The 26,319-nt window shown below is 33.1% G+C and overlaps 1 protein-coding gene across 2 annotated transcripts in view; it reads left to right on the top strand.

The window, feature by feature from the left end:
- LOC145672914 (cytochrome P450 4C1-like) overlaps window positions 1-26,076 on the top strand; it is a 60,099-nt gene extending 34,023 nt beyond the window's left edge. For both annotated transcript variants that reach the window (XM_081742117.1, XM_081742118.1), the window contains 8 exons: window positions 4,908-4,977; window positions 6,991-7,117; window positions 8,439-8,517; window positions 15,839-15,948; window positions 19,086-19,154; window positions 20,304-20,472; window positions 22,790-22,969; window positions 25,811-26,076. In XM_081742117.1, the coding sequence (XP_081598243.1) occupies window positions 4,908-4,977; window positions 6,991-7,117; window positions 8,439-8,517; window positions 15,839-15,948; window positions 19,086-19,154; window positions 20,304-20,472; window positions 22,790-22,969; window positions 25,811-25,980 (974 nt within the window). In that variant the 3' untranslated portion in view covers window positions 25,981-26,076. The remainder of the gene's footprint in view (window positions 1-4,907; window positions 4,978-6,990; window positions 7,118-8,438; window positions 8,518-15,838; window positions 15,949-19,085; window positions 19,155-20,303; window positions 20,473-22,789; window positions 22,970-25,810) is intronic.
- The last annotated feature ends 243 nt before the right edge of the window (window positions 26,077-26,319 follow it).

Raw genomic sequence — 26,319 nt, 5'->3', positions numbered from 1 at the left:
TGTAGATAACTGGCATAGTTAAGGCTTCCAAGAAAATTCTATGGTATCGTTACACAATGATGCTATTTCTTTTGACTTCAAATATAAAATACAAGTGGACTATAGCGTTGTTTCATTTACTTCCATAGGAGTATTATATTGCTTAATAATAATAATAATAATAATAATAATAATAATAATAATAATAATAATAATAATAATAATAGTCATATTTTCTCTGATCTATCTTTATTTCCAGAAGAACTTCTACATAGCATTATATATATATATTTTTTTTTGTCTTTTACTATCTTTGTTCTTAATCGAACCACAGTTCTTACTCAACAATTATTTTCTGTTCGTACGCATTTTATTTAATTTAACGACTCTTTGTAACACGATTCATAATATGTGTAATTACGAATGTAGTTTATTTCTGTAACTTGCGCTCCCTTGCTCGCTCATCACGACCCCCAGGTTGAGAACCATTCCTCTACACTATAAACACAAATTTGCATATTAGGAGGGCAGAGTAGCTCAGCCATAGACTACTAAATTTTGGTGCAAGGGGTTCCTTGTTCGATATCTAGTCACGTGAGTTTGTAGTAGACAGCATCGTGTTTGTGAGTTTTCTCGGGGTTTTCCCGTTTCCTTTTACACTATCGTTCCATCAATTATTTTTATAATTATTCATCATCCATCTTCTTTAGGCTGAAAGTCATAACTGTGAGACGTAAAACAAGAAATTGATAATTGATAAACTTATCAGTTTATTTATTGATAAACTTATTGATAAACTTAAGCAGTTTATTTGTTGATAAATTTATTGATAAACTTAAGCAGTTTATTAATAAACTTATTGATAAACTTTAGCAGTTTATTTATTAATAAAGTTATTGATAAACTTGAGCAGTTTATTTATTGATAAACTTATTGATTAACTTGAGCAGTTTATTTATTGATAAACTTAAGCAGTTTATTAATAAACTTATTGATAAACTTTAGCAGTTTATTTATTAATAAAGTTATTGATAAACGTAAGTAGTTTATTTATTGATAAACTTATTGATTAACTTGAGCAGTTTATTTATTGATAAACTTAAGCAGTTTATTAATAAACTTATTGATAAACTTTAGCAGTTTATTTATTAATAAAGTTATTGATAAACGTAAGTAGTTTATTTATTGATAAACTTATTAATAAACTTGAGCAGTTTATTTATCGATAAATTTATTGATAAACTTAAGCAGTTTGCCAATAAACTTATTGATAAACTTTAGCAGTTTATTAATAAAGCTATTGATAAACTTAAGCAGTTTATTGATAAACTTATTGATAAATTTAAGCAGTTTATTTATTGATAAACGTGAACAATTTATTTATTGATAAACTAATTGATATACTTAAGCAGTTTATTTATTGATAAACTTAAGCAGTTTATTTATTAATAAACTTATTGATAAATTTAAGCAGTTTATTTATTGATAAACTTATTGATAAACTTAAGCAGTTTATTTATTGATAAACTTATTGATAAATTTAAGCACTTTATTTATTGATAAACTTGAACAATTTATTTATTGATAAACTAATTGATATACTTAAGCAGTTTATTTATTGATAAACTTAAGCAGTTTATTTATTGATAAACTTATTGATAAATTTAAGCACTTTATTTATTGATAAACTAATTGATATACTTAAGCAGTTTATTTATTGATAAACTTAAGCAGTTTATTTATTAATAAACTTATTGATAAACTTAAGCAGTTTATTTATTGATAAACTTAAGCAGTTTATTTATTGATAAACTTATTGATAAACTTAAGCAGTTTATTTATTGATAAACTTATTGATAAATTTAAGCACTTTATTTATTGATAAACTTGAACAATTTATTTATTGATAAACTAATTGATATACTTAAGCAGTTTATTTATTGATAAACTTAAGCAGTTTATTTATTGATAAACTTATTGATAAATTTAAGCACTTTATTTATTGATAAACTAATTGATATACTTAAGCAGTTTATTTATTGATAAACTTAAGCAGTTTATTTATTAATAAACTTATTGATAAATTTAAGCAGTTTATTTATTGATAAACTTATTGATAAACTTAAGCAGTTTATTTATTGATAAACTTATTGATAAACTTAAGCAGTTTATTTATTGATAAACTTATTGATAAATTTAAACACTTTATTTATTGATAAACTTATTGATAAACTTAAGCAGTTTATTTATTGATAAACTTATTGATAAACTTAAGCAGTTTATTTATTGATAAACTTATTGATAAATTTAAGCACTTTATTTATTGATAAACTTGAACAATTTATTTATTGATAAACTAATTGATAAACTTAAACTTATTGATAAACTTAAGAAGTTTATTTATTGACAAATTTATTCGGTATTTTTCTGCTGTATAAGATGCACGTTTTGCCCTTTAAATACGCATTAAAAATTGGGTGCATGTTATAAAAAGTTAAAATACAAATTGTTGTGCTATCCTGCTTGATGTTAGCGTTCATCAACTGACGCCGATGGATGCTCTGAAACGGCGCCTACAAATCACGTAAGTGTACGAGTAAAAGTAAACGAATAAACTATGATTGAATCATTTCTAAAATGTGGTATCAGCAATGCGGTATGATATTGTCTGCGATAATATTGACGAGACAACTCGTAGTTTAGAAAATTGGTTTGCCTAAAACAAACTGAAATTAAACACAGACAAATCTACAGCTCTAAATTTCCATCACATTCAAAATAAGCAGTGCGTAAAAATTGATATAATGTTAAATAATCATAATATCATGTACTCAAACTCAACCAAATTTTTGGGACTCTGGCTAAATCACAATCTCTCCTGGAAAACTCACATATTTTCACTGGCCCAAAAAGTCAATAAAATACTCTATGCATTAAAATCAATCAAACATGTTTTACAACTAGATACGATTCGTAACTTATATTTCGGGCCCTTTCAGTCTTTACTTACATATGGCATAATCTTCTGGGGAAATTCTCGAAAAAGTAATATGTTGTTTGAAATTCAAAAAAGGCTTTTAAGAACTATAGCAGGGGCCAAAATAAACGACAATTGTAGGCCAATATTTAAGGAATTTAAAAGTTTGCCTTTACTCTCTCTTTACATATTTCGACTGCTGCTCTTTGTCAAAAACAACATTGACTTATTTAACACACCATCAACACATAAATATGATACCAGGCGTAAGGGTAAAATCCCCAGCAAACAGCACTGCACTAAGTTATATGAAAGGAATCCTATGTTTATGGGTATCATATTGTACAATAAACTTCTTCTGTATATCTGAAGGACAGAACAAAAAGGAGAGTTCAAGAGATTAATGAAAACATATCTGCTGCAGCACTGCTTTTATTCTGTAAATGAATTTTTAGATATGTAAGTGAAGTTGTCTATTGATAGTTTTGGAAATATATATTGTTTTGTACTGCTTTTATATCGTAGATGTAGCATAGTAGTTTGATTCAATAGGTATGTATTTGTCATTACTACGTATTTTATATATTTGTACCTTTGACGAGTCTTATTCATACGCACGTAATCGTGCAATATGTATGACTAAAAAGACGAAATAAATAAATGAATGAATGAATGAATACCCTTGATGCAAGAGAGGATCATTTTTTTCTTTTCTTTTTTCTTTTTTTTCTGTATAAATACAACCAAGATGACGATAAAGAGGAAGAAAAGGGCGGTGTCATGAATTGGGAAAAGGTGCAGATGGTAAAGATGTGGAAGGTCAATATACAAGGTGATTGTTTTAAAACTCACGGATTTCATTTGGGTCTAGAATTTCTAACTGAAGTCCGATTTTCATGTGGCTTATGCCAAATGATCAAGGAAGGATGGGAGATTTATGAGGCTATGTTCACTGGTTTAAATTCGTCCGGGGTAATACCGACCACGCCTCAAGAAAAACAGCAAATATTCACCAGTATGCCTTACAATTGGAATGAGATTTTAGATTTTTGAAGCGAAATTGCAGAATACAAATTAAGTGTTAGTAAGAATACAAATTAAGTGTTAGTATGAATACAAATTAAGTGTTAGTGGTAACACCCATAAATCACATGTTGAATACTTATAGCCGGTTTCTTGCGACAAACGACGGAGAGACTTAAGGTGTTGATAACTGACATCTTCCACAATACCAGCCTTCGGAGTCCGATGCCTCCCTGTCTCACTCAGAAGCGATTCTGTTTCTTCCAAGTTATTCACTAGCGACTATATTATGTTAATGTCTGGAGCAGAACGTGAGACAAATTTGTTTCTAAATGCCCTTTGCGTACCAACAAAAAATTCCGTTCTCCAAACACTTTTATCGATAAAATCATCTTGGTCACTCACGCAGTAGCACAGACAACACAATTCCCAATACAACAGCCCAGTTTCTTGTTTCTTATTGACCTTGGCAAGGTTGTCATCTAACGAAGAAAACTCACATCTCCACACCGCACCGCATCTCATTCCAACTGTAAGGTACACTGGCGAATATTTGCTGTTTGTCTTGAATCGTGGCCGATATTATCCTGGATGAATTTAAACCAGTAAACATAGTTCTATAAATCTCCCATCCTTCCTTGATCATTTGCCACAAGCCGCATGAAAATCGGACCTCAGTTAGAAATTCTAGATCCAAATGAAATCCGTGAGTTTAAAAAAAAATCACCCTGTATGTTCAAAAGCTATTTACAGAATTTTATTGAATATTTTTAGTTTTGTATTGTTATCATTCCTCTCAATTTTGTTTCTTTTTCTATGTTTTTTTTTTAAATGGCGCATCTTATACAAAGCAGTGTTTTGTACACCGGAAAATACGTTGATTTTCATTTGCCTTGTTATACTTATTTTTTTCTTTTTCTTATTAAAGAAACTGCAATGGGAACGCAGATGAATGCTCAAGAGAAGAAACGATCTGAATATATATCAGCAGTTTATAGGTAAGCTTCTTTTTTAATAAATGTACTGTTTATATTATGTACAATTTGGACTCTTCTTTTCTTACATTCCTGAGAGCTTTCTTTAAATGTTATTTGTTTCAATAGATTGAGAATTCGTCATCATTGTGAAATATATCGATTCGTTTGAGTTCGTTATTTTCCTGAATACTAAGATTATTCTTTAAGTGGAATAAAAGCAGTGGTCGGTATGAGCTGGTATGGCATACCGACAGTAAACTAAGATACCAAAAGTCATAACAACTTTAAGCATTTAAAAATAAGCTCTGCTATATTGAAATATACCTAAGAGAAACTATGCATACAAGCATACCCGTAGTAATTTATTTCCAATCCGGCCTCTGAACACGAGTAACTAAAAAAAATAACGTGCTCATACTGTTTTATTTATTCAGTGGAAAACAACAATAGTACCTCAAGCCCTGTAACATTGCAATTAGGGCTGTTCCGATAATCGAGTAATCGATAACAATTCGATAAAATTTCAAAACCGTTTTATCGATAAACAATTTTAGTTTTATCGAATTATCGAACTTTCGAGATTCCCGAAATGATCGAGACTCTCGAAATGATCGAGACTCCCGAAATGTTCGGGAATCGAAGTGTTTGAGGCACTTGAAATGTAAGAAACATTAGACAACTTCGAGACACTCGAACTGTTCGAGAATCTCGAACTGTTTAAAAGCAGAAAATACAGAAATATATCAATATGATCGCATTTGTCGAGTCGCTTGAATATTTAGAAAAGTTCGGGATTATCGGAGTGTTCGAAAGAAACGATGTATTCGAGGTTATAGTTGTATATAATATGTATTACATATATGCAGAGTGTTTATTTTAAAACTTCTCTCCTTAGTAATGTAGTGAAAGAAAAGTTTTTTTTCACCACAGATCTGTACAAGGTTTAAGCAGTCTGTCAGAAGAGGGAAAGAGGAAGAGAAACATGCATCACCCGAATGGAATTGGAATCCAAGACAACATTAGTCTATTAATAGTCACTTTGCCGATTGCGCCAATAACGGGGCAGGCAGAAAAATAATTTTACATATGATTTCGACAAATACAACTTTGCAATAACTTATCAGATGAAAAAAGTTGTTTGACTAGTTTGGCTGCAAGAAGAAATCATGGGAGAGGTGACCCAAAACTTCGATAATACTCGAAATGTCGATAATACCCGAAACTTCGATAATACTCGAAATGTTGATAATACCCGAAACTTCGATAATACTCGAAATGTCGATAATACCCGAAACTTCGATAATACTCGACATTTCGATAATACCCGCAACTTCGATAATACTCGAAATGTCGATAATACCCGAAACTTCGATAATTTCAAATACTCGACCGGTTTCGAGTAACCGATGACAACTCGATAAATTTTCACTCCCGAAGTTCGATAGGTCTTCAGGCTTATCGAACACCCCTAATTGCAATTTAGTGAGTTTCAGTGTCAGACAGTTGGTAATAAGGATCTCTTACTGCTGTTTATTATTACTTTATATTTGCATCAAGAATGCCACAAGGATCATATTTGTTACCGCTGTTTATAATTCGTTGCGTTTGAATAGAAAATAACAACAGGAGTACCTCAAGGATTACGTCTATCACCACAAATTTTTATAGTCCAGTAAGTTTTAGTATATACAAACCAGTTCACAACAGTAGTGGTAATCAAACTGGTTCGGTATGGCTTGGTATGGCATATCGGTAGTAAATTAATATGCGAAAAGTCATACTAGCTGTAATAGGCTCTATCGAAATAAAGCCCTAGTAGCTAATACTTATTCATACCTACTACTACACTAAGTGAACTGAATAAAGTGGGTTGTAACCAACAGTACTTACATAAACATCTAACTTCCTCTTTGTAAAATTGGATTAGCTTACTAGTAGTATTTTTTTTTTTAAATTGATAACTGAATAAAACGCGATAATTTTTAAAGATGAAACAAAATTAATTTATTTGTAATTTTTCCCATTCTCTTTTAGGTTAAATGATTTATTGTTGGACCGTCTGTTTTCTCCATGGTTTCATCCAAACTTCACGTACCGTTTGACACCACAATATAAAGAATATAGAAAATCTCTGGACATCGTACACAGTTTGGCTTATAGGGTAAGATAATATGTTAACATTTATTCTTCTTTTCTAAGACAGTAGTAGGTTGGTTTGGTATTTATTTCTTCTTGATCATGTACATAACATAGGATTTGTCAATTATGGTATATAAAACTATATGATTGAGGTAAATGAAACTAGAGAAAATTTATAATCGTATACAGGGTGTTTCAAAAAGAATGACTGATTTTAAAAGTCCATATGTATTGCTAAAAACATACTATAAAAATGAGATAAATTGTAAAATACTAACAAAATCTTCAGGTTTTAGTTATGCTATTATAAAATCCGTGTGTCCACCAGCAGCAGGACGAACAACATCTACACGATACCTAAATTCCAACATTTTATCGGAAGTGCGAGGACGACCTGAACTCTTACCTTTGCATAAGCATCCCGTCTCTTCAAATTGGCGATACCAACGACGATCCGTTTTGGCAGACGGATCAATGCCAAAACGCCGATGAAAAGCACGCTGGACCAAAATCACTGACTTAGTCTTTCCAAACTGCAGCACACAAAACGTCTTCTGTAAGCGGACGCCATCTTACTGACTGCAAACTGAAAAGACGGATTGACTGATATCTAACGGTGATTTTCTGAAGTTCTAGGCTACGATCATTCAAACAACACTCATTTCCTTGCCGGTATGTCCCATGTTCCGTAATTATTACCGCCCAAAATCAGGTCATTCTGTTTGAAACACGGTGTATAATACTAATACATACATGATACTAGTGAGTGGACTAGGGTAATTTTTATATCTTGAGAAAGCAGTTGTTTAAGTCTCTGTCACGAATGTAAGTCAGAAAGATTTATTCAGCCTATATTCGTTAGAAAAACTTAAAAACTACTTCCTCAAGACTTACAAATTACACTAGTATTATCTTATTTGTACTATTACGGTACTTTGTATCAAAATTTAACTGAACAACTTTCTTTTCGGTTACAGAGAATATCAAGACAGCTGCATACGATTTATATGTAGTTCGTGGTGGTTTTTGGGGCAAGTATATTTTCTCTGATCAAGTTTTTTTTTTTTAATTCCAGTTCTGGAAATTTGACGCCATTGATATAGAGCGCCGGCATTTTCCAATGACCCAGGGTGGCAAAAATATTAAAATATAGTCCTGTACTTCTGTAATATTTATATCTAATTATCATACTTGTATTACCCTTATATTGTTGATATGTACAATAATATTAATTAATTGTGTATCGTTTACGGTAGTTTTATGTTTTACATCATAATTGTGTGTGTCCCTTTTGAAAAGAACGTAATAAAATCTAATCTAATCTAATCTCATTATTTTACCAGGTGATTGAAGATCGGAAAAAACTATACCATGAAAGAAAGAAAACTGCAAAGGATACCGACAGCGAGATCGAAACATATTGTAAGCTAATATCCGTAATAATGTTTTGAGATTGTCTCTTTGTTAAAAATTATTGCATAATAAAAATATTAAATGGATAGTTTAAGGTTGTCAGCGGTATCATTTTTTGAAGTTATGCTATGCTTCTAAAAACATTATAAAATTATCAGATTTACTTTGTAGATCTAAAATTAAACTTATGGGTAGTATTCTATATGAGAATGAGAATGTAAATAATTTTATTATTATATATTAGAATTAAGAATTAGATTTCTGGGCTTTTGGCGTCTATAGCCGTGTTAGCCCGTCACTAGGATTAGGATGAGGAATTAGATTTCTGGGCTTTCGGCATCTATGGCCATGTTAGTCCGTCACTAGGATTAGGATTAGGAATTAGATTTCTGGGTTTTCAGCATCTATGGCCATGTTAGCCCGTCACTAGGATTAGGATTAGGAATTAGATTTCTGGGCTTTCGGCATCTATGGCCATGTTAGCCCGTCGCTAGGATTAGGATAAGGAATTAGATTTCTGGGCTTTCGGCATCTATGCACATGTTAGTCCGTCACTAGGATTAGGAATTAGATTTCTGGTCTTTCGGCATCTTTGGCCATGTTAGTCCGTCACTAGGATTAGGAATTAGATTTCTGGTCTTTCGGCATCTTTGGCCATGTTAGTCCGTCACTAGGATTAGGAATTAGATTTCTGGTCTTTCGGCATCTATGGACATGTTAGTCCGTCACTAGGATTAGGAATTAGATTTCTGGTCTTTCGGCATCTTTGGCCATGTTAGTCCGTCACTAGGATTAGATTTCTGGTCTTTCGGCATCTTTGGCCATGTTAGTCCGTCACTAGGATTAGGAATTAGATTTCTGGTCTTTCGGCATCTATGGACATGTTAGTCCGTCACTAGGATTAGGAATTAGATTTCTGGTCTTTCGGCATCTATGGACATGTTAGTCCGTCACTAGGATTAGGAATTAGATTTCTGGTCTTTCGGCATCTATGGACATGTTAGTCCGTCACTAGGATTAGGATAAGGAATTAGATTTCTGGGCTTTCGGCATCTTTGGCCATGTTAGTCCGTCACTAGGATTAGGAATTAGATTTCTGGTCTTTCGGCATCTATGGACATGTTAGTCCGTCACTAGGATTAGGAATTAGATTTCTGGTCTTTCGGCACCTATGGCCATGTTAGTCCGTCACTAGGATTAGGAATTAGATTTCTGGTCTTTCGGCATCTATGGCCATGTTAGCCCGTCGCTAGGATTAGGATTAGGAATTAGATTTCTGGGCTTTCGGCATCTATGGACATGTTAGCCCGTCACTAGGATTTGGATTAGGAATTAGATTTCTGGGCTTTCGGCATCTATGGTCATGTTAGCCCGTCACTAGGATTAGGATTAGGAATTAGATTTCTGGTCTTTCGGCATCTATGGCCATGTTAGCCCGTCACTAGGATTAGGATTAGGAATTAGATTTCTGGTCTTTCGGCATCTATGGCCATGTTAGCCCGTCACTAGAATTAGGATTAGGAATTAGATTTCTGGGCTTTCGGCATCTATGACAATGTTAGCCCGTCACTAGGATTAGGATTAGGAATTAGATTTCTGGGCTTTCGGCATCTATGGCCATGTTAGCTTGTCACGTATGAGGAATGACGTTCTTCGGCTATCATACTATCCGAGGGAAGGAAAGGAAGGAAGCGGCCTGGGACCTGTATGTGAGGCACCATCCCAGCATTCGCCTTGTGTGAATGAAAAAAAAACAGGAATACCTCACTCAGGATGACTGGCCTGAAAAAGCTTTTACACTTTTTCTGCTGAGTGTCCCCACCGGGAATCGAACTCGACCGCTATTATAGGGTTATTAAAAACGCGTGCCGGTTTTGTTACATCAAATTATGACCTTTACTTTTTCAAAACACACTAACAAAATTCATAAACATGTTCATCACACATTCCGATTTCAGGTATGGTGAGTTCGTCGAGCATATGATTTCCTCTATTGCACTGGCATGTAATAACTCTGTTCCTGGTATTAGCTATGACTGCCTGACAAGTTTCCACTTGGATTTCGCCGAAAACTCGCCGAATTTCCTTCTTTAACTCACGGATGAAACGGAGTTTAATAGCATACACCAATGATTTAAGAGTGCCTTAAAGAAAAAAGTCACAAAGAGTTAAGTTGTATGACCTTGGGGGCCATTGCTGGACAGCACCGCGAAATGAGGCGATTCGGGAACAGCTCTTGGAGCAATTGGATCGTTTCGCGGACAGCATGGCAGGCTATAGTAAACTGTTCCATGGCTAGACACAGACTGAATAAATGCGAGAAATACAAAGTAAGGCGACAATCGGAATGTTCGTGTGCAGTGTTTCTTCCAGACACGTTTTTGGGAGGCCACTCCCCCCCCGGAGCTCTGACAGTGCTCCCCGGACGAGACCAAAATAATACGTCTATAATATAAAATAAATAAAATAGAATCAGCAGTGCCCCCCCCCGAATACTACGTGTGCCCCCCGGAACATTTTTCTGAAAGAACGACTGTTCGTGGGTAGAGCAACAATACAAAACAATGTCGGCAATCGAGAAACAAAAATTTGCCAGACGATCCAAAACCGGCGCGCTTTCTTGAATAACCCTTTATATATTAGAATGTGGCAACTTATAATATGCCAAAAATTGACATGTAGTGCGTACGTACATCAATTCGTGTAGTACGTACATTGTTCGCCTTTATTTGATCGAAACTGTAATATACATCTATAGTGTATTATCCTTTTCATCATTGTCAAAAACTACAAACAGGAAAAGTTTAAAATAAGTTATTAAAATTGCAACGCCACAGGCTTTTAGTCTTTCGTTTCATATAATCTCCTCCCTCCTCCCGTTCTTAGTAACTTCACAGAATTATTTCTAGATTTCCTAACCAGGATTCGACCTTGGATCGTGTAACATTGGATTCAGTTCCATTGCCGAAAAGGAATATTAGCAGAGGCAATTCAGCCTTAATGGACCATGATAATAAGGTCCTGTTGCTAAACAACGATTCGAACACATTTGCGAAAAGTGAACAATCAGTGTTTTTGGATTACTGCCTCAAAATTTTCGTATTACTACATGAGTTAACATTCCATTTGAAGAAGTTAACAGTTAGAAACAGAATATTCAATCAGGTTGTGATGAAAAAATTGTTTTCAGGGAAACTAAAATAGTGGCAAACCGCTGTTTTCCATCTTCTTCGTATATGTTCTTCGTTAGATTAAAAAAAAAAAATCTCAATATAGGCAGCTGTGTTGTTAACCACCGTCCTCAGATGGCCAGGGAAACAATTGATACTTTTCTGAAGGCAGTAAATTGGAATGTTGATAATACCTCTTGAATCTATGCCTCCATGAATTCACATGGACGAAAATTGAGTTTTTTTTTAAAAATGAAAAAACAAACATATTATATGGTTTGATAATCCACTTTTGCGAGCGGTCTAGCCTGTTGATATTTTTGGGTTGCGATCTGAGCTGGATCATAAAGAGATAAGTGGACCGCCATCTTTGTTTACATTGTACGTGCTGCTTCCAGTGGTCAGCGATTGAACTAAGTGAAGCAGGCAATATGAAATTTCAATAAATACTTTATATTTTGGCACGAGTATTAGGAACACCTATTTATTTTTCACCCACTTGTGTATGTTGCTGTCCACTAGACATCCTTAGAATAGATCGTTACCAGAGTAATGTCAAGTTAAAATTAGATATAATAGTAAGTACTTGTATTTCAAAATTTTTGTAGTATCTAACATCCTATAACTCATCAGTAAAGATCCCTACAAAAATCTTTGTTAAGATTCCAATTCTGTAATTTGATGTATTTATACCCTAAATTTATCCAATAAATTTGTACACTAATATATATATATATATATATATATATATATATATATATATATATATATATATATATATATATATATATATATATATATATATATATTAGAATTTCTATACCTATCCTAGGGTATAAATCTAAGCTTCGAGGAAACCCTAGGGAGCACGGTGGCTCAGTGGTAGAGCGCTTATCTCTGGCGCGCGGGGTCCCTGGTTCGATTCCCTGCTAATTAAGTTTGTGGTGGACAACATCGTGCTCGTGGATTTCCTCTTACTTTCTCATTCTACTAATTCTTTCATTATCATTCACTTGCTTTAATCATCATCTCCCTTATCCTACCAGGCATAATCGTGGGACGTTAAACTCAAAGATTTTATTTCATTTCGAGGGAACCCGCGGTTATTATTCATCTAGTCATGCAGACGTTTGCTACACTAGAGGCCGAAGACCAGAATCTGGGAGTAAGCGTTGAGAATTAGTGTACTGGAAATAGTTGTGGGAGTAGTTTTAAGAGAGCTATAATACTACTTACTATATGAACATCAGTCAAATCAGGGGCCGCGGTGGCTCAGTGGTAGAGCGTTCACCTCTGGTGCTTGGGGTCCCAGGTTCGATCCCAGCTCCCGCTAAGTGAACTTTGTGGTGGACAAACACCGTGTGCGTGGGTTTTCTCGGGGTTTTCCCATTTCCTCCCACTTTCTTCATTCCACCATTTCATTCACTACTCATCATCACCGTCTCTTTTAGCCTAACCGGCATAACCGTGGGACGTAAACTCACAGATTTGATTTGATTTGATTTCATTTTCATTTTCAAAAGTCAAGTCCGAGTCAAGGAGCATATCAGAGATTGAAAAATGGAAAACCTTTTTATGTCAGGTTTATCGAAGCATTTAAAAGAAACACAACACAAGGTAGAAGATTTAAAAATTTTATGGGTGCTAGAAATGAAGTAAAGAGATTTGTTTTTGAAAATTGATTTATCCAATTAAAAAAAAAAAAAAAACGAAATTAAATTTGGACAAGGGATGGTTAAGTAATGAATGGGAAACGGTGATTATAAAATTCTCACAGCATTGACATAACAAAAATGATAGCACGAGCTGGCAACCTTCCAACAAAGAACAGAAGAGCGTACAAATAAACTCCGCCATATTGTAGTTTTCATCATCATCATTTGAAGATTACCGGCATATCCATTTAAGCTTTCCTGGCGTCATATTGCAAACAGATCTTCTTGGGTTAGCAGTCAGGTAAATACCGTTGTATCTTGCAACGTTTCGAGGGCTCACATTATCCTCATCTTCAGGCAAATATGATGGGGCAATGCCTGAAGATGAGAACAATGTCAGCCCTCGAAACGTTGCAAGATACAACAGTATTTACCTGGCAGCTAACCCGAGAAGATCTGTTTGCATTACTGGCATACTTGACAACATAGTTTCCAGCAGGGCCGCGCCGTGGGGGGAGTTGGGCGACGGCCCCGGGCGTCGAAGTAAGGGGGCGAAAAAATCGGGAGAAAAAGGGGCAAAAAAGGAAAAATTACTTGGAATATATGTATGGAGGCGCCGTCGTATACTCTCGCCCCGGGTGCTGATTTTCCACAGCACGGCTCTGGTTTCCAGCACAGCTCTGTCCCTTGGTAAATTCGTTTCATTTTATTCCTTGATGTTTTTATCATCCGTGACCAGGACTTCAGGGGAGAGTAGAAAGCTCCGAAGTGTAAAGAATATTCAGGAATTACAGAAATCCGTAAGTAGAATGATAGTTAGAATTTCTGAGCGTGGTTTTACATTATCTGTATATGAAGATCGCAAACTAAAATTCTTACAAAATATAGGAGCTTTGCAAAATATATTGCTTATGAAATTCATGGTATCCAAAAAGTACGTTATTTTACTTTTCAGCACTGGAAAAATTTAATTTGATGTCACTTGAAAGTAAGGTTATACAACGAGTATTGTATTTCAAGAAATTAACTGATAATAAAGAAGATAACATGCTATTAAACAGTTTGCTTTTTATTGTCCTCACCAAAACCTGAAAGTGGACATGATTTTTATATCTGTGGCAATAGAATAAATGTAAATAATTATTCTCCACTGTATAAAATGAGTGATGCGTGTAAACGAATAGGATCTGTGAGCTTTGGTATATTTCAGTTTTCATTTTTACAGCTTTTAAGCGTAATTTTTCAGTTGGTAAATAATAAATTGTAGAATATATTTGTACGTTATAAGCAAAGGAGAAAAAATGATTTCAGGTTAGAAATATTAGTTATATATTTGGTGCTGCACATCCTTTGATGATGATGTATAAACTTTCGTACTTTTTAGTTGCCCTTGGACGTTGCACATCGATTGACGATGATGTATGAACTTTCCTACTTTTTAGTTGAACTTGGGTGGGCTGAACATCCTTTGATGATGATGTATAAACATTCGTATTTTCAGCTGCTTTTGGGTTGTATTGCACATCCTCTGATGATGATGTATAAACTTTCGTATTTTTTAGTTGCCCTTGGGTAGTGTTGCATCCTTTCGTAATGATGTATAAATTTTCGTACTTTTTAATTGCCCTTGGATGGTGTTGCACATCCTTTGATGATGATGTACACACTTTCGTACTTTTAATTGCCTTTGGGTGGTGTTGCACATCCTTTGGTGAAGATGTATGAACTTTCCTACTTTTTAGTTGAACTTGGTGAGCTGCACATCCTTTGATGATGATGTATAAACTTTCGTATTTTCAGTTGCTTTTGGGTTGTATTGCACATTCTTTGATGATGATGTATAAACCTTACTTTTTAATTGCCCTTGGGTGGTGTTGCACATCCTTTCGTAATGATGTATAAACTTTCGTACTTTTTAATTGCCCTTGGATGTTGCACATCTATTGACGATGATGTTTAAACTTTCATACTTTTTAGTTGCCCTTGGGTGGTGTTACGCATCCTTTGATGAAGATGTGTAAACTCTTGTGCCCTTTACTTGCGCTTGGTGGTGTTACACATCCTATGATGATGATATATAAATTTCGTACTTACTTTTCAGTTACCCTAGAGTGGTTTTGCATATCCTTTGATGATGATGTATAAACTTTCGTACTTTTTGTTGCCATTGAGTGGTGTTGTACATTCTTTGATGATTATGTATAAACTTCCATACTTTTTAGTTGCCCTTTGGTGTTAAGTAGAAATAAATTATTATTTTTACTATTAATATGCATGACATGAGAATGAAATCAAATCAGTTTTTTGTATTATTATAGTATATGAGAAAACATTCATAAACTTTAAAATTATAATAATCTAATATGGATTCTAAGTACAATACATCAATTCATGATTCAAGGGTCGTTCTATGCCCACCGTGTGAGATTCAGTTATTATCCTTGTAATGGTAAGATTTCAGTTGATATAACACTCGCAAAATTAAAATAAAATGTTGCCTTTCAGATGGGAAAACTCGTCTTGCCTTTTTAGATCTACTAATTGATGCATCGGAGAAAGGAGCGTCTCTTACAGATGAAGAAATTAGAGAGGAAGTGGATACATTCATGTTTGAAGTAAGCTTTACGACTTTTGTTTTTAATTTATTTAAAGTTTCCACACATATTTATGAGACCCTAAATTTTCAGGTGCTCACTGTATTTATCTACGAGTTGTTGGATGAGATCTGTGGTAAATTGGTTGAAAATATAGAATTGATGCGAAACGCTCCCAAATAACGTAAATATTTTTGTAATTTTACACAAGTTATTCAACACAATTTAACACAATTTAAAACAATTTACAGAACATTGTTTCTGTTTATATGACTTCCATTATTTCTCATGCATGTCAGTGTTACCAGATAAAAAAATAGACGTGTAAATGGAGATCACATAGAAAATTTTGAAATGAAAAATACACTTTTAAATGGAGATTATTTTAAAAATATTTTTTGATGCAAAATAGACGTTTAAATGGATATTATTTATAAAATATTTTCTGATGAAAAATAGATATTTAAATGGATATTATTTATAAAATATTTTCAGATGAAAAATAGACATTTAAATGGATATTATTTATAAAATATTTTTTGATGCAAAATAGACGTTTAAATGGATATTATTTATAAAATATTTTCTGATGAAAAATAGACATTTAAATGGATATTAATTATAAAATATTTTCTGATGAAAAATAGACGTTTAAATGGATATTATTTATAAAATATTTTCTGATGAAAAATAGATATTTAAATGGATATTATTTATAAAATATTTTCTGATGAAAAATAGACGTTTAAATGGATATTATTTATAAAATATTTTCTGATGAAAAATAGATATTTAAATGGATATTATTTATAAAATATTTTCAGATGAAAAATAGACATTTAAATGGAGATTATTTTAAAAATATTTTTTGATGCAAAATAGACGTTTAAATGGATATTATTTATAAAATATTTTCTGATGAAAAATAGATATTTAAATGGATATTATTTATAAAATATTTTCAGATGAAAAATAGACATTTAAATGGATATTATTTATAAAATATTTTTTGATGCAAAATAGACGTTTAAATGGATATTATTTATAAAATATTTTCTGATGAAAAATAGACATTTAAATGGATATTAATTATAAAATATTTTCTGATGAAAAATAGACGTTTAAATGGATATTATTTATAAAATATTTTCTGATGAAAAATAGATATTTAAATGGATATTATTTATAAAATATTTTCAGATGAAAAATAGACATTTAAATGGATATTATTTATAAAATATTTTCTGATGAAAAATATACGTTTAAATGGATATTATTTATAAAATACTTTCTGATGAAAAATAGACGTTTAAATGGATATTATTTATAAAATACTTTCTGATGAAAAATAGACGTTTAAATGGATATTATAATATAATATATTTTCTGATGAAAAATAGACGTTTAAATGGAGATCATTTTAAAAGTATTTTTAGATGAAAAATAGACGTTTAAATGGAGATTATTTTAAAAATATTTTTAGATGAAAAATAGACGTTTAAATGGAGATTATTTTAAATATATTTTCAGATGAAAAATAGACGTTTAAATGGAGATTATTTATAAAACATTTTCTGATGAGAAAAAGGCATTTAAATGGAGATAATTTAGAATATTTTCAGTTGAAAAATAAACACCTGAACGGAAATTCATCAGGATATTACCGTCTAGTTATTGCATTCAAAATAACAATACTATTATACCATGACTTGTTGACTCTAGCGAAGTGTGAATTACGTGTTGAATTTTTATTAATAGGCAAATCAATCGTAATAATATTAATTTTTATATCTGTACTTCTTGATTTCTCTAAATTATTCATTGTTCTTTCTTACATTTGTGCTCTATTAGCGCTTTAAATTCCTGAAATAGTGTTTTCATTATTTTTGAAGTCTCTAAAATGTTCTTTCATTTTAAGTTTTATGTTTATATTTGCTATTTCTGTATATTTTTCCTGGCATTCAAGATAAATCCTGTTTGTATAAATAGACAAATTGTTAATAGATTTTGTAATTTATAATAGAAATGATAGACTGATAACATAGCTGTATAAGGTGTTAAAAAAGATTAACAACCAAAAGAAATTTTATTCTCAATAATTTATACTAAAAGTGGGGCACATCATTTTATGTATGTTTGGGTAAGGAATAAAACCTAAGTACGTTATTTGTAGCATAGCTCTACAAAGGCAACTTTCAAAATAACGGAAAAACAAAGAAATATTGGAAAAGAGTTCATGGCTTCATAGACGTAACCAGAAAGTATTAGAAAACAATGATAAGTGTTCCTAAGATATGTATTTTGGAACCATCAGTATTTGTTGTCATATACCAGGATATTTTGTGAACAACGATTCTGTCAAAAAAAAAAAAAAAAAAAAGTTAGACTCATAGCATTTTGAAATTAGATATGAGGAGCGTTCAATAAGTTTTTACCTAGACTGGAAAGGAGGAGCGGAGCATAATTACACCTGACACACACGCCAAGGTCACTGTGGGGAACCCCGCTGCGCAATTTGAGGTTAGTCGGAGCAACGTAATAGCCCTGAGCGAAGTGTTTGTGTTACGCCACGTAGCAAATGTTTGCCGGATGCAGCTGTTCCAAGACTTGTTGGACTTGTTTGAGGAAGACTAGGACAAATTCCTGGCTCAACTGGTAATGGAGGACGAAACCCCGGGAAGAAACACCTGTGGGGACAAAATTTTTCTTCGGACAACGAGGTCCAACAGGGTGTTTCCCAGTGGTTTGCACGCCGACAAAAACTATTTTTAATTTGGGATTTCTTCGCCGCCCACAAAGTGGCGACGGTGCATAGACCTCCATGGGGACTAAATCGAAAAACACTGATAACCAGGTGAGCCTATCTGCATTCCTTCTTGTCTAGGTAGATAACTTATTGGACATTTCTCGTATTTATGAACCGCCATGTTATAAAATATAATTATAAAGAGGGTACCACAAATAGCGGAAGTTCCTGTTTTGTCTCTGAATCACTTATGAAGACTGTAAAGTAACAGTCGTCATAATCACATTCTTATCAATTAATTTAGATAAACATGGACTTGTGTTTTCTTCACGACTATTATTTTGAGAAATGTAGTGTATTAATATTACTAATACTATCCTTATTAATTGTTTACAATTAACTACTTTCACAGGGACATGACACAGTATCCACAGCGATATCATGGACACTCTTTCTTCTCGGAACATATCCTGAAATTCAGGTGAGTTGACTGATGCGTAATGAGATTCATGAGAATTTATGATAAATACAAATAGGTAAATGGAAATAGTCGTCTCATTAATTTTAGTTTATTTATTTGAAGTTAAACCTTCTTTTCATACTAAATTGAGGATACTGAATCCAATGAAACTAACATTTCTGATTGCACTTTTTATAGTAAATTGAAGATACTGAATCCAATGAAACTAACATTTCTGATTGCAATTTTTATACTAAATTGAGGATACTGAATCCAATGAAACTAACATTTCTGATTGCAATTTTTATACTAAATTGAGGATACTGAATCCAATGAAACTAACATTTCTGATTGCACTTTTTATACTAAATTGAGGATGCTGAAACCAATGAAACTAACATTTCTGATTGCACTTTTTATACTAAATTGAGGATACTGAAACCAATGAAACTAACATTTCTGATTGCACTTTTTATACGAAATTGAGGATACTGAAACCAATGGAACTAACATTTTTGATTGCACTTCTTATACTAGTATGAGGATACTGAATCCAATGAAACTAACATTTCTGATTGCACTTCTTATACTAGTATGAGGATACTGAATCCAATGAAACTAACATTTCTGATTGCACTTCTTATACTAGTGTGAGAATACTGAATCCAAAGAAACTAACATTTCTGACTGCACTTCTTATACTAATTTGAAGATACTGAATCCAATGAAATTAACATTTCTGATTGCACTTTTTATACTAAATTGAGGATACTGAAAACAATGGAAATAACATTTCTGACTGCACTTTTTAATACTAATTTGAAAGAAATAAAGTTAAACATGGGTATAAAGACGGAGATTTCATTCGTTATACTTACAGGTCGATATTCGTTAAAATGAAATATTCTAAAAATACTCAATTTTCATTCGTTACACTACAAGTTGGAAATTCGTTAAAATGAAATATTCTAAAAAGACGAAAGTCTATTCGTTATACTGAAAGTTCGAAACTCTTTGAAATGAAATGTTGTAATGCAGAACATTTCTTTATGCTGGCGTTCGTTACAGCAACTTTTTACTGTAATTGTTCTTTAATGTCTGTTATTCCTTTTCTTTCTTAAGCTAGTTTAATTCTTACATATTCTGTATCATTTTTCTCTTCACAAATAGGACAAAGTTGTGGAGGAATTGGATGGAATTTTTGGAGACTCCATGCGTCCTCCGACAATGCAAGAACTACACGAAATGAAATATTTGGAGCGATGTATAAAGGAAACTCTCCGATTGTATCCCAGCGTTTCTTTCTTTGAAAGAACCTTGGCCGAAGATCTACAAACAGGTACTCGTTCAAACACTACATTGTTTTTATCTATGTTGAACATACATAAATAAAACAGTCTATTTGACTTTTTCGATCTTAAGTCGTGTGGCCTAAAAAAAGGCAAACAATAAATGCACGTGAAGTGTGATGAAATAATTAGGTTCTTTTTATTACTATTTATAACGTTTTAGGTTATATAATAGCCCTGAGTTCGTTATATTAAAATTAGAGAAATATTTAAAAAATAATTCATATACTAACTGTTCAAATGATAACACAAGATATCGAATTTATATACTACTATATTTTTTGTGGATATTTTGCATTTAACTTATTATTTTTATAATTAATTTTCTTTATAAACGATCTTACATACATCCACTATGGCTTCCTCACATACTATCTAAAGAACTATCCAGAAAAAATAGTTCTACATGTTTGACCACACACACACACACAAAAAAAAAAGAAGATACCATACGATACAGACCATAGGAAATTATATCATAAGATACATACCATTACCCTTACTAACACATATTTCTACAAGTTATTGTTACATACTGAGAAATATTTTTTGAAGAAAACATTCCCACAGGTAACATTATGTTCTACATTAACAAATTTTAATTTACACCAAAGTTAACATCATGAACAAATAGGTCTATAACCTCATAATTATATTACAAAATAAAAAGAAGTAAGAACAAAATTTAAAATTAATTAAGACGGGATCCGTATATGCGCCTCATACTTTTCTAGGATTGGTTCATTTTAAAGTCAGTTGACCTTACACATACCTTCAGCCCTATCGTCTCTCTTAGCCTAAAGTTCATAATCGTAGGACGTTAAACTAAAAGATTTCAAGATGGGTGCGCCTTGGCCTAACTTAGCTTTTTATCACACTTGTTATCCGGACGGGTTTATCCTAGGGAGGGGTTCAAATATTGACTAAAAAAAATACAGTATATCACGAGCCCTCCTGATCCTGTTTATGTTCAAATTGATCTTGCATCAGCATGAGGGTGACAGGTTATGTAAATATAACCGAAAACAATCAATATTTAGTATCAACAATTTCTTGGATCTCTGAGGTGAATAGTGACTTCTCTCGGTGCCGTTTATCTCCAAATTAATCTTACATCGGCTTAGGAAGTGAGGGCGAAGGAGTGAATGTAAAAATAATGAGAAACAACCGATATTAGTGTGTAATCTATAGCTTTTTGGAGATTTCTGGTGGCTATGAGGGTAGCATGCGCGCCTTTGGCGCAGGAGACCGGTGTTCGATCCTAGCCGAGAGTTTACGTGGTTTGTATCCCATATTATGCTGTAGGTGCACGTCTCATTTAGCTACACTACTGAAAAGAACGCAAAATTCAAATCACGTTACGTAATTTTCGAGGTTACTGAGATGAATAGTGACACTCCAGATGCCGTTTAAGTCCAAATTCATCTCCCGTCGGCATGAGGGTGAAGGTGACAAGGGTTGACATGTAAAAATAATTGAAAACGAGGTATTGGTGTCCAATTCATAGTTTTCGAGGGCGCTGATATGAATAGTGGCACTCCAGATGTCCAAATTCCAAATTCATTCCCCATCGGCATGAGGGTGACAAGGCTATAAAAATAATCAAAAACTATAGATTGATGACCAATCAATAGTTTTTGGAATCGCTGAGTGATTACCACACATTTTATTTTATCGCTTCACACTAAGGGAATTAGCACACATTTTATTTTATCGCTACAAGCTACGGAAATTAGCACACATTTTATTTTATCGTTACAAGCTAAGGGAATTAGCGCACATTCTATTTTATCGTAAGAAGCTAAGGAAATTAGTACACATTTTATTTTATCACTACAAGCTAAGGGATTAGCACATATTTTATTTTGTCGATACAAGCTAACCGAATTAGCACATATTTTATTTTATCACTACAAAGTAAGGGAATTAACACACATTTTATCACAACAATTAGAACATATTTTTTCTACCCTTAGCATATAGCGGTAAGATGTTAATTTTTAGCAATGTGACTTCCCTCAACAGTTGCCTCTGATGGTGTATTCTTTTCTCTATGACTTGAAAGAAATGAACACGTTTTTCTAAAATTTCTCGATATCTTATAGCGATTCACAATCTAGTAATATTTACAGCAAAGATATTCGGACATCAACTGGTCCGTTTGTTCTGAGTTGTTGAGAATACAACACTGTGATTGGCACATAGTATGTTGACTGATGGTTGTAAAATGTAATACATAATTTTCGAAGAGTGTGTATAATAATACACTACGAAATGAATTAACATTTTTTTCTTCAATTATTTCAGAGGACTATGTAATTCCAGCTGGGTCGACTATTGCTTTGAACGCCTACATGATTCACCGAAGACCAGAATTCTTTCCTAATCCAGAAGAATTTGATCCAGACAACTTTTTACCCGAAAGAGTACAGAAACGGCATCCTTATGCGTACATCCCGTTTAGCGCTGGTCCACGAAACTGTATCGGTAAGATTATAAGATTTTATGTACACTGTTCTTTCCTTGTATTTCCTGTTAGGTGATATACTTAAACAATTTCAGTGTGCTCTGCCATTTTCATCAGTATCTCCTTAAAATTAGATTTATTACTAGGGTCTCCTTTTCTATGGAACTATCCTAGAAGATTTAATGAAACTTTGGTTCTTGGAAAATTTATTCTTGTGGAAAACAATAAGAAATTCAAGAAAAGCTGTTAATTACGTTCTACATTTGAACCAAATATTTTCTTAGAAAAAGTCAGCCTTTCTTTCCTAAAAATAAGTGTGCCGGTACGCTTGACCACAAGTTCATAATGGTTAAAAAGTTGCATACCTTTCATGTATTATTATTATTATTATTATTATTATTGTGACCCCCGGCCTGTAGTGTAATGGGCTAAATTTGGAAGTTAGTGCGATCGAAGTTTCACCATTGACCTCAGGGACCGCGAAAACTATTCATTTGACACTAATATCGGTTATTTTGTACTACTTTTACACGTTCCGGTAAACTCTCCTCGAGACTTCCCTGGTTCGAATTTTGAGAAAAACTTTTCGTCTTGGTACCCGTGGCCAAAATTTAGTAACTCTCGGTCCACTCATCTGGTTCCCAGGCCGCGCAGAAACAAACAGACACACAGACAAACGAATTCTTGATTTTATTTATATTAGATTAGATAAAGATGATGATAATTAATATTTCCTAGTGATTTGTTTCTTGTTTTTTTATTCTTTCATTCAACGGGCAAAAGTAAGCCGCTATTGTTTGTTTTCAAAAGGCATCTGATCGGTTCAGAGCCTTTATGGTTTGTATTACCGTGCGAAAAAGGAATGAAAAGAGGGAGGTGCGAGGACATGCCAGCAAGCGAGAGACAGAAGGGTAAAAATATTTTTAGTCCCTGAATACAATTAACTGTCTTCAACAAGGAAAAAAGATTCACAACTCTTTCTATAGAAAGGAAAAAAAAGGAAAGGAAAACGATAAAATCTCTGATTTTCAATAAAACTATATATTTACTATTTGGTATTGAAAAGATTTTCAAGACAGAAGAGGAAATATTCCGTTCTTATTAAAAAGGTGCCGGTACATCGTACCGCGAGAATAAAAACACTGAAAAGTATATATGTTCCGCTTGATGTTAATAATGAATTTGTAAAATTTGCTGTAAATGAAGAAAATAACGAAAATCCAAACAACTTTCGATCATTTTCAGATTTCAACACAATGTCATCTTAAATATATATATATATATATATATATATATATATATATATATATATATATATATATATGTAGAAACTGTAGTTAAGTTTTGAACTATTATGAATTTGATTAGACTTTGTAAATGTTTGGACTAACCTAATAAGTCTAGGAGCGAACGCCCACTTCCACCTCATCCACACCTGTATGCACAACAGGCTTGTCTAAGCATTTAGAGGGACTCAACGCCAGATTGATATCATTAAAGTTCTTCATCTCTCTTCATCCAACACCGAATGGAAAGTGTTCAAGTCGTTCTACATTAGAACTAAATAATCTTTTAATAAGTTACTGAAGAAACTGGCAGGGTACACTGAAATTATATCGATAAGGAAGACACTAATTTAGTTTAGGTAACGAAAGAATGGAATATATATATATATATATATATATATATATATATATATATATATATATATTAACCGACTGAAGAAACCGCTGAAAAACAGAATTTAAAAACTTTTTATAAGTATGGCAAGTTGCGCTGTCTTGTTGGAACCATAAATTGTCGATGTTTATTTGATCCAAACGGGGTCAAAGGAAAGCAATAAGCATCACACGATAACAAACTCCATTCACAGTGACAGCCCTTTCGTCTTCAATAAAGTAATAACCGACTAAGTCCCACTCCAAACCCCACACAAAACCGTAACTCGCTGAAGATGCATGTCTTTTTCGTCAACTACTCTTGAGTCCTCTGATCCCCATATTCGGCTATTATGCTTATTCACAAAACCGTTTACATGGAAGTGAATTTCATGTGAGAAAATGGTGCGCTTTGTTAAACCATAGCTCTCTCGTTCCATTACACAAATTGCCTTCGTTTTCCATGATCCTCTGGTTTAAATTCCTGTGTTAACTGAACGCTGTTTGGGTGTAAGTGCAAATCATTTGTCAACATTCTGTGCATTGTTGCTGCGCACATACACATTTCTTGAGCACGACGGCGACATGATTTTTCCGGATTCACAGTAACAGAATCACGCACAACTACATTTGCGTCACTTCGGCCACTTCGAGGGCGTCTAGGGTTTTTGATGTCTACAGTTGAACCGGTGTTTTCAAATTTCTTGGCCAACTTGCTAACAGTGGATTCATTTGGTGCATTGTTGTGTCCAAGAATGGTGCGGAGTTTCCGAACAGTTTCCGCGAAACTTTAACCATTCTTGTAGTGAGTTTTAACAATCAACACTTGCTGTTCCGCACTGTATCTTCCCATGACGATACTTCGCAAACACTGACCTGGAAAACAAAAGCACAGTATCAGAACATAACTCCAATGATCACTATAACAAAACATGCAAATACGATGTTGCCAACAACAATAAATGTGTTCAACACCCTTTACATAGTTTGGAAGTCTATCGTAGCTTCAGAATGTAAAACGATACTAAACATTTAAAAACATTTGACATTGTCATACTAGCTGAGATGATGTTTGGGGTTATGACCTGTATGCCACAGCAGCTCAGTTCAATCACTAGATAAAAATCAAAGATGGCGGATGTACTCGATACTTTTAACTATAATCAACATCAACAAAATATTGATGTCAACTTAATTTTCCAGGTCAAAAATACGCTATGACGGAAGCAAAGACAGTAATCTCAACGTTTTTACGCCACTACAAAGTGACAGCTGTCGATAAAAGGGAAGAGTTGAAGCTGAAACTAGGGATGGTTCTTCGACCACACAACAATTGCCTTACGGTAAGAATTAGCAAGAGGGAACGGTTATAGCATTTTTTTTAAGAAATGTTATTATACTAGTAACGTTACTGATTCAACATTCCAATGTAAATAACTCGTTATTCAATAAAATATTGATTAATAATATTAATAGTTATTTCATTTTAAATGTAAATATCAGATACCCTTTCCCTTTCTAATCATTTTTTCTTTTTTTTAAAGAAAGTTTCTTCGCAATATTTATAAATAGTATGTATCTCACTGTTAGAAGTATATCTGTCACTTTTAGGAGTATTTTTGTCAATTTGAATAATGTGTGTCACTGTTAGAAATATGTATGTCACTGCTAGTAGTGTCTTTGTCACTGTTAGAAATATGTCTGTCACTTTT

The sequence above is a fragment of the Thermobia domestica genome, chromosome 16, assembly GCF_964235325.1.
Source record: "Thermobia domestica chromosome 16, izTheDome1.hap1.1, whole genome shotgun sequence".
Lineage (NCBI taxonomy): Eukaryota > Metazoa > Arthropoda > Insecta > Zygentoma > Lepismatidae > Thermobia > Thermobia domestica.
This window is presented reverse-complemented; position numbering and strand designations above follow the sequence as displayed.